Consider the following 9,954-nt stretch of genomic DNA (forward strand, 5'->3'; position numbering starts at 1 on the left):
TTAAAAGTTTTGAAACCACAGGGACCATCTGTGAGGTTTTTTGAACTTAGGGACTAAACTTGATATTTCTGGAAACCACAGGGACCATTTTTGAAGTTTTGTCTTTACACAATTTTAACCCAACTATGGATAAACATTCAAGTTAGTCCATCTTTTAACATTATGTTGGTAGTTTAATTTGGACACTGTAACTTTAGATTCTTGGTATTTATACTTAAACGTTTTTTATAATTTTAAAAATAATTTACAAATTCTAATTCTAATAAAAATCAAGAGAGTAATCTATAGCCATAGAAATAAGTAATCTCTTTGACATGTGTCTGCATATTACAAAATCAAACAAGAGTCTCTCTCTCTCTCTCTCTCTCTGTGTGTTAATTTCTTCCGATAATCTGGAACGAGTGGTGATGCTTGCTCACGTCTCCTTCAGCCCTCAAAAGATCTTCTAAAGCATACATACACACAGATGTATATATAGGTTTTCGACGATGTCGTATAGGCTTTCCGCTTTCCTTCATCCATTGCAAATTCTACTCTGAATTAATCGAAATTGGAGATGACGACCGCGATGCAATCTCTGTCGGCGACGTCCTCTTACTCCGTCGGCTTTGGCTTCCCCCCTAATTTCACTACTCCTCAAACGCGCCTCCATCGTCGTCCTGTCGTAGTAATCGCGAAAGGTAGTACAAAATCCCCTCTCAGATGTTCACTGAACTTATGTTTATTTGAGAAGTTTCGTGGTTTCTGTGTCGAAGCTCTTGTTGAGCTTTTATTCCTGTAGTTCAATCGATCCTGGTGTTAGTACTTGAATCGCAAAATTATGTGATCTATTTAATTGATGCTGCTTAGAATATCATGAGCTCAAATTGTTCGATCGATGATATGGTTATTTGTGCAAGGCACTCTCAGTGTTCAATTTACTCATTTACTGAACTTAATTACGAGTTAAAACCCTAGGCTCGAGTTTCTAAATTCTTGTTTTTGTGGTTTGATCTATGCTTCTATATTGCTGTTTGCTAAGCTGTATGTTTGTTTATTTCAGCTGATGAGCCATCAGATAAGTCTGTTGAGATTATGCGTAAATTCTCAGAGCAGTATGCTCGTAAATCTGACACGTTTTTCTGCGTTGACAAAGGTGTTACTTCTGTAGTTATCAAGGTATACTCCTTCATCTTGGGCCCTGTTTGTTTGTTATACATGACATGATAACATGAAAGCAATTACTTTGGTGGATACAGGGGTTGGCAGATCATAGAGATACATTGGGTGCACCACTTTGTCCTTGTAGGCAAGTGTATTTCAAATCTTCCTCGAGGGAAATTTTGCTTTTGATTTTGTAAAATGTAAATGGAGTCTTATAAATCATATAATTTGCTACTTGCTTAAAACAACAGGCACTATGATGACAAAGCTGCAGAAGCAAGTCAAGGCTTTTGGAATTGCCCTTGTGTACCCATGAGAGAAAGGTAAAAATCCCTTCATTTGTAAACAAGCACTAGAAGTCAATTACATGATCTAAGCTTTTAATGATTTGAAACTTAATTATAATGATCATTGATTTATTTCTAGATATAATATATCGTGATTATTTGTTTGTAAAATCTCAGGAAGGAGTGCCATTGCATGCTTTTTCTCACGCCTGATAATGATTTTGCTGGCGATGAACAGGTTAAATTACAATCATAAATTTCATTTTAACAAACTTATGCATCAATTTTTCACTTTTTTTTTACCAATTTATATTTTATACATGGGTGTTTCATTTTTTTTTTGCCAATTTATGCAACCATTAATACGAGCCATGTTATCATGTTTTAGCATGACAAACAAGTTACTACTAAAATATTTCACATAAAAAAACAACTTTCTTGTACAAATTGAACATTTAATCCTAAAAAAGCACAATTTTTGCTTCAATTTTAATGTGATAAATTGGTTACTGGTAATACATGCATCTTTGGTCCTAAAATAAAAATAGTTGCATATTTTGTAAAAAAAGAAAATCATAAATTTCATTATAACCCTATCTCATGTGATTTTTGGAATTTGGATATAATGCAGGCTATTTCCTTGGAAGAAATCAAAGAATTGACAGCAAACATGTAGTTGCCTAATTTTTTTCCAAACAAAACAAGCAATCGTTCATGTATATTTATATGTTAAATGCTAAATGATTATATATCATATTATATCATCAATCTTCAATCTAGTTGTGTATTTGATCTCTTTTCTATAGCTTATCTTCCACGAAAACAATAAACAAAAACACAAACGAAAACGTTTTAAAGATAAAAACTATAACAATACAATATTATTATCAACAAATTCAATAAGCTTTAACAGATGTAGAAGGTGTAGAAGCCGATGAAGAAGAACCACCAGTTTTCTTCGTACAATCTTTCCCCATTCTCGAAGCCAAAGCAACCAAAAACGGCCGTGCACCACCACCGCCGGCAGCAGCAGCCACCGTCGGCGAGTTGTGACTTTTGCAGGCGTGATCGGATTGGAACCGGTGCTTCAAACATAATTTTACGTCGCAAGACTTGCAAGCACTCGTGTTTGAAAAGGTAAGAATCTCTTTACACCGCCTAACACCACACGTGGGTTTCTTCTTCTTCTTCGCATCACAATCTCCAGATTTCCGATGCTTTTCCAAAATCAAAACGTTCTCATCTTCTCCTCCTTTTCTGTTTAACGGAATCTCCATCGACATCGAACATGTTTCGCAAACCAATACTTTTCTACTGTTGTGATCCGAGTTTGAACATTCGTGAGACTTGTACGATCGATGTTCAACGCAAAAAACCTGCAACAGAAAATCGAAATTGATAGATTACAATCGAGATTCCATGAGCAGAAAAAAGAGAATCGATTGAAGATTTCATGAACTTACCTTTTCACAGCCATCGCATTTGAACGGGAGAAAATCGAGCTGATTGCAATCGGAAAGCTGGCAATGCTTGCCTAAATCGGGAAAAGCTTCTGTTCCTGCCATGGTATTATGGTAATTCTGTTGATCTTAAGAACAATTTAATGGTTGAAGAAAGTGAAATAGATAAATTGTGATTTTGTTTTTTGGGGATTTTTGGGGTGAGTATATATAGCTTTGGTTTTGACTTGGGGCGTAAGCCATGAAAGCGTATACACGTCTGCTTGAAAAGCTTCTGGGTTCTTCTTTTTGACTTTTTATGAAAGCGGACGAAGGATTTGGGTCTTTGGGCCCCACATAACAGGTTATGGACTGTTTGTGGGCCTTTAAATTCAATTTAATGGACTGGGTAATGCTTATCTTTTGGGCCCTCCGTGTGCTAGAATATAATCTAGATACGAGTTAATGAGTTACTCAGAAATAATCCAAGTGGTTAGATAGTAGTATGTAGTAGATAGTATAAAAATGGATTTGTGTTTTATTTGTTTTATTTTTGTGTGATTGATATATTTCTTTTACTTTTCTCTTCATTACAACTGGGCCCAAATTTAACCCAACAACCAAAATCCCAAAAGGCAGTGCTTAAGATTTTCTCAAGTAACTTTATTTTGATTGTAGCTTCTTTTTAAAACCTTTTACTATTTGAAAAGTCGATTTGGTAATTTTTATCGTTATCACTTTGTAATTCCAATTATTTACTTTTATATGTTTTTGTCTATTCTGATATTGTATTTAATAATATTTTGTTATAAATTTTAGTTATATTTAATTATTAAAATCTTATTAGCTTTTATTAGTTAACCTATTTAACTAAATAAATAAAGTAGAATTGAATGTATTTTTTTTACAAATATGTATCTTAAAAAATAATTGTTAAAACTTTCAAAGGCAAATGTGAAAGATTAAAAAACATTAAGGCCGCGTAGTATTTTTTTTTTTTTTTTTTAATTATACAACATCAGAGAAAGCTATATTTTAAAAAAATATGATGTATATTTAAAAATGACAAATTATATAAGAAGATTTTATATAACATATAAGAAAATAAGATATATTAAAAAGTATTAAAAAGATTAATTATTGATGTGATAAAATATAATTTATCTTATATTATTATCTATAGAAAGTAAACTATGAGTTGCAGCAACTTTTTAAATAAGCCTTCAACTATTATTCACCATTGTTTTTTTATGGAAGAGTTGTACGGTAATTTATTCCAAAGTTGGCAAAATCATGATTTTGATCGTAGGATTGTAGGATCTTACGATCTTAGTTATGAAAAACGAGCCAGATCCTATATGAATAATATCTGGGGTAGGTTCACAAGTAAGATCATAGGATCGTAAAATCGAGATTTAATCCGATCCCACTCCCCCTTGATTTGCTTTTAAAAAAAAATAAAAAAAAGTAAAAAATGAATTTACCATTTTACGATATGAACTCTTTACCGGTTTACCGTTTAACTTTTTTGTTGCGATTAATTTTGAAGTTTTTATCTGCCTTGAATGAGAAACTGAATGTGTGCGATATTTTTCATGTTTTGAATTTATAAGTTTAATTTATGTTTTTTTGTGTGATCTTAGGATCTTGATTCCGATCTTGTAAACCAAAAGACAATCATATATAAAATCTCGATCTTGACAATCTTGTTTTATTTGATTAAGAGGTTCATTCAAATTCAAAACAAAACAATCGTCTTTATATATGACATGTTTTATTCGGACATTATTATACATTCAACAAATTTATCTATACATGATTTAATATTAAAAAGAAAACCCATGAGTCAACTATTACGTACATTTTAACTCGCTACAATTCAAGGGATCTTCGAAACATTCATGCAACCTTTTTTTTATGTAGGTTAAACATTGAGGTGGACAAATTCCAACTTGTTGAAAATAGATTTGTTAATAAGTAAATAAACTAAAATTACAAATTAAAATAGATATTGTAGGTTCCAAGAAGACGTGTTTTGTGACTTTTAGCAAAAACAAAAGGAAAAGTTGCCCAATTGTAAAGACAAGGAATAATACCCTTTCCTTTCCATAAAGTTCTAAAAGCATACTCCATCCCATATTTTATTTTATTTTTGAATTATTTCATTTTCTAACCATGTCCCACAAAATGTCTAATGACATCGTCAACCTGTTAATGCCCCACCTTCCGCTCCTAAAGATGATCCGGTAAAATTGGCGGGTACTCGAGTAGGATGAATCGAGTAATAAGTTGAAAGGAGTCACTTGTAGTAGAATTACATCCGTCCTTCGAAGTCCTTCAATGTTAAGATCGGTGATCTTCTAATTCGGATTAACCGTATCACCTTGAGATAAAACAAAATAGATCAGAGCACTTCAAAAATGGTCATAGAATTACTCTCTAGAGCCAAAGCCACAACTAGAGAAAGTTTGGTAAGGATGTAATAGTGTTTGAGTGGTAAAAAACATTTGTGTGTTGGTAGATTGTGAAGCTTTTGTTGAGGTGTGTATCATTTTAAACCGTTTTTAACGGTGAAGAGCTTGTGACATAATTATAAGATGTGGCACGAATAGTGCGTCTTGTAGCCGACTTCGTACTTGACTTGGCATGAGTTTAATGTGTATGTTTTTGTTATTTAGCTAGATTTATGGTTTTCTTATGCTTGTTCTCCTTTTGTTTTTCAACACTCCCTTCATATGTAAAAATTATGGCTTCAAAGCGTTTTTGTGAAGTTGTTTATTCGATAATTCCTACGAAACAATCATAGATCAATCAAGAGCTTAATCTAGCTCCTAGTGATGCTGCTAAGGCTACGAACCATAATTCTTCTACTGTCCAACCAATTCTTTGAAATATCGTTTGCAACTTTGCATGTTATATAACTGGAGGTAGCTAGGTTTGTTTTTGTCATGTACTAAATTTGTTGGCAATATTATCACTGGAGGTAGGTTTGTGTTTGTCATGTACTAAATTTTGTGGCACTATTATTACTTGCACAATTTTTTTTGTCAATGTTATTATGCCTATCATGTGTAACTTAAGCCATATGTTGTCTTTTAAGTTAAACCAAATTTGAACTCTTGTACCTTTCCTTGGAGGTACCTCTTGGTATGCATCTTTTCTATCGTGATTATTGTATTACTAGTAGTAGAGATTGGTATACATTCTCTGCGAGTAATGCCACGGGTTTGTGGGCTTTTTGCCGATTTAATTAAGAACTAGAAATATAAGTTCTTCTAGGGTGCACATATTTTCTTGTTTGCCAATGATCTACACAGTCTACTCGATAAAATTCGAGATATTCCCCCATTATGTAATGTTCGGATCAGGTGCACATTATTATTATTATTATTGTGAAGTTAAAAGTTTCAATATTGGCCCTACTTACGACATGAGGAATGCTTGTACACGTCGTGAGGAGTGATTTGGACCCACACATCATTTTAAGGCTCACAACGTGAGCAGTCTAATGCTCACGACGTGAGAGCGGCTGAAGACAAAAGCCCTAAGTTTTCGGTTTTTTAAGGGAATGAGAGGGCTAGGGTTGCCCACTCTCTAAGCCTCTATAAACCCTAATCTTATTCCTCCTAAAGTTCCTTTGTTATTTTGATGCATTTCTAGATTGAAGAAGAAGAGAAGAAGAAGAAAGAAGTACTCTAGTGGTGGAGTGGGCAAAGTATCATCATCATCATCATCTTTTCCTGCTTTTGGACATTTGTAAGTATCAAAGGCTCCGACTTTATTGCTTATTATGGATAGATCTTGAGTTTTGTCCATTTTATTTATGCTATTGTATGCTTAAGTGAAGTAAATCCATAAAGTTGGCAACTTTATGGATTCTTAGAGTCCCTAGATCATAATATTGTTCAGATCTGAAAGTTGGTATGGATTTGAGGCATGCATGAAAGATTGAAGCTCATTTATTCACTTTTGACCTAGAAAGTGGATGGATCATGCTTGGTGCATGCATGGCCATAAAGGAAACATTTTTATGGACCTTAGGGTCCCCTATAACTTCTGGATGAAGTAGACTTGAGGACTTAATGGAATAAGGACTTAAAATGTTGACCCTTAGCCTCAGACAAAGCTCACGACGTGAGATGAAAGATTTCACGACGTGAGATTCGAAGAATCCCCATCTTCTATTAGAATCATTGCAGCTCACGACGTGAGAATGGGTGTTCACGTCGTGAAGCCAATTCAGGTGGTTTCTTTGGATGAGTTGACTAGGTTGGATCGAGTCGAGAGGGAATCAGACCGAGTTCGCTGTCACGACGTGACCAATGTCTGGCCACGACGTGAGGTTGGATATAGGTTTTAAGGACCATTGACTTTGAGTTTAACTTTGACTAAGGTTGAACAATTTTGACTTAAGGATATTCTAGGTATTTTGGATTGTGTTGAGAATTGGTCTTATAGTTGGATAGGTGACGGTTAGAGTTGAGATTCGGAGTCGAGACCTCATCAGCTTTTGTACAGATTGTGAGGTGAGTTTTCCTCACTAACTTATGGGTCTAAGGCACCAAGGTCGGCCCGTTGGATTATATATCATATTATGTGATAGTATGTTATCGTGTTGTAGTGATCTGTTAGATATGTATCCTGGTATATAGGATCATGTTATGCTTAGTGATCTGTAGATCTGTTTGATTGTCGGGTGACTGATTATATGTTTATCTATTATATGTGCACATATTTTGATTGGTGGTTGAGATTTTACTGCTATATGTGTGGGCCAATAGACCCTGGGCATTCCAACCCGATGGTTGATTGGGCCCGAGGGTATTCCATCCCGAGGATGATTGGACCCATTGTATATTGGCATTCCAAGCTGATGGTTGATTGGGCCTCGGATATTCCAACCATATGGTTGACTGGACCCATTGTATATTGGCATTTCACCTAGGGTATTCCATTCCGAGGAAGACTGGGCTCAGAGGGTGACTGGGCCTGGGTATTCCAACCCGATGGTTGATTGGACCCGACATATTGTTGTATATGTTATTTGTTTATGTGTTGGTACCTTGGGGGAAACTTGATGGGTTTGAGCCATAAGAACTTTCCTATGTGCACATGCAAACCCTAATGCTTGGGTTTCTCTAATTGAACATGCAATGTATCCAAGGCTTACAATTCTAGATCTAGGGTAAACAATTGAATCATATCATATGAAATCAAATCTAGAAGAATACCTTAAGTTGATTGCTTGAAACTTCTTGTTCTTGGAGCTTAGAGTCACAATTGTCACTCCTCTAATGGCTTACAAACACCAACTAGAAGAGGATGATCTTGAGAGAGAGAGAGGAGGTAAGGAAATCGACTCTAGGGTTCTTCCTTGCAAGAGTATGGCAGATTTCCCTCACCCAAGGGGTGTATTTATACTATGAGATACTAGGGTTACACCCTTACACCCTTAACCCTAATTGAATAACTTAGGCCCACATGCAAACCCTAAGCAATCCAAAGATCCTCCTAGATATGAGGCTTGGACGCTTTTAAGGTATCCTAACCCTAAAATCCGTCCACCCTAATATCCATAAGGATACATAGCCCAAAACACAACTATCACACATTTGACAGTTTATGCCCCTTTACTCAATTAACCTCTTTAAGTCACCAAATTAATTATCAATTAATATATGACTTATATCAATCAAATAATATTATTATTCCTTTAATATATTACTCTCATAATATATTAACAATAATATCTCTTCTCTCTTTACAAACCATCCTATCAAGTTGCTATGGTGAAGGCAACCCAAAAGGACCATGCACAACCGGGTCAAGTACTTACCAAATATAGTTACAGCCTTAGACAGTAATCCAACAGTCTCCCACTTGGATAAGTCTAGTAACTATATATGAAAACACAATCCGATTAGCAATCGTAGCTCTCAAAGATGCTGTCAAACTCTGATCTTTTCAGTATCCTGTCCTTTAGATAAGGGATTGTACAATCCTCTTTTTAGATATTATGTGGACAATCTCATGGAACTTATTATCCAGCAATTGGTTTCTCGATCTCAGATTCATTTGACATAGAACTTAATTGAACACATCAATTCAGTCCTGACCGGGACCGTCATATAAGTCAAATCAAATCATCGAGGGGCCCTGATATCGCTTTTACCCTCTTAGGATAAAAGTAACAGATAAACTTCGACTTATATGCATTTACTATTTACTAATCAACTATACACAACAATGTGTTTTATGACATTAATTTATTGTTGCGGTTTCACATTGTTAATGCACAACCAATTAATAAACAATAAACCATATATCTTGGTTTTAAGACCATATGATATTATCGTCTTGCGATCACTTGCGTTACGTTCCATAAAGTGATTCCAGCAAGCGCGGGTTTATTCCAATGCTCAAAACTTGTTCATAAGCACTCATGAACGTTGTAGCAAACCTTTGCTATGTCTAATACCTTTTAGACAATCTACACACCAGTTCATGACAATCTTCATTCATACCTACTTCCAAAATACGAACAATTGTGGACCTTTCGAATAATTCGATTATTCTTAATAACTCAATTATTCAGGAAGTAAAAACATGCAAAGTGAAACAATAGTTAAACAATTAACATAAGACATTAGCTTTACTTATAAATATAGCTATATCTACTATAATCATCTGTAAATGATACATAAAATCGATTTGCATCCCTTGTGGTGGATCTGAAGGGCCCACACACATCTATGTATATGAGGTCCAAAAAACCTTCACCTCTATCACAATATCCAGTGAAATGTGATTTTGTCATCTTACCCAAAAGACAAGATTCGCATGCATCATCCGACCTTAGGTCAAATGATTCCAACACTCCATCCTTTTGGAGTTGGGCGATGCATTTCTTGTTAACGTGTCCAAGACGTTAATGCCACAAGCATGCTTTGTCTATACCATTAGACGAATAAATTTGAAATACACTATTAGCTAAATTGTTTACACATATCACAATTTCATACACACAATCACAAGGTAAAACTTCAAAATAAAAAATACCATTTTTAGAAGCAGAAATTGAACCA

The 9,954-nt window shown here is 34.8% G+C and overlaps 2 protein-coding genes across 2 annotated transcripts; one reads left to right on the top strand and one right to left on the bottom strand.

Moving 5' to 3' along the window:
• The first annotated feature begins 421 nt into the window (after positions 1 to 421).
• LOC145097845 (ferredoxin-thioredoxin reductase catalytic chain, chloroplastic-like) lies at positions 422 to 2,209 on the top strand. Its single transcript, XM_079035497.1, has 6 exons — positions 422 to 680; positions 1,043 to 1,158; positions 1,239 to 1,288; positions 1,395 to 1,466; positions 1,608 to 1,668; positions 2,062 to 2,209. The coding sequence occupies exons 1-6, from the start codon at positions 557 to 559 to the stop codon at positions 2,104 to 2,106; spliced, it is 468 nt and encodes a 155-aa protein (XP_078891623.1). The 5' UTR covers positions 422 to 556; the 3' UTR covers positions 2,107 to 2,209.
• PMZ (zinc finger (AN1-like) family protein) lies at positions 2,129 to 3,137 on the bottom strand. The gene is made up of 2 exons (XM_079035495.1): positions 2,894 to 3,137; positions 2,129 to 2,806 (listed from the first exon to the last, which is right to left on the bottom strand). Exons 1-2 carry the CDS (start codon positions 2,993 to 2,995, stop codon positions 2,327 to 2,329), a joined length of 582 nt encoding a protein of 193 aa, XP_078891621.1. The 5' UTR covers positions 2,996 to 3,137; the 3' UTR covers positions 2,129 to 2,326.
• Between the last annotated feature and the right edge of the window lie 6,817 nt (positions 3,138 to 9,954).

Source organism: Lactuca serriola, chromosome 4 (genome assembly GCF_051521515.1).
Source record: "Lactuca serriola cultivar US96UC23 chromosome 4, Lser_US96UC23_V15, whole genome shotgun sequence".
NCBI classification, from domain to species: Eukaryota; Viridiplantae; Streptophyta; class Magnoliopsida; order Asterales; family Asteraceae; genus Lactuca; species Lactuca serriola.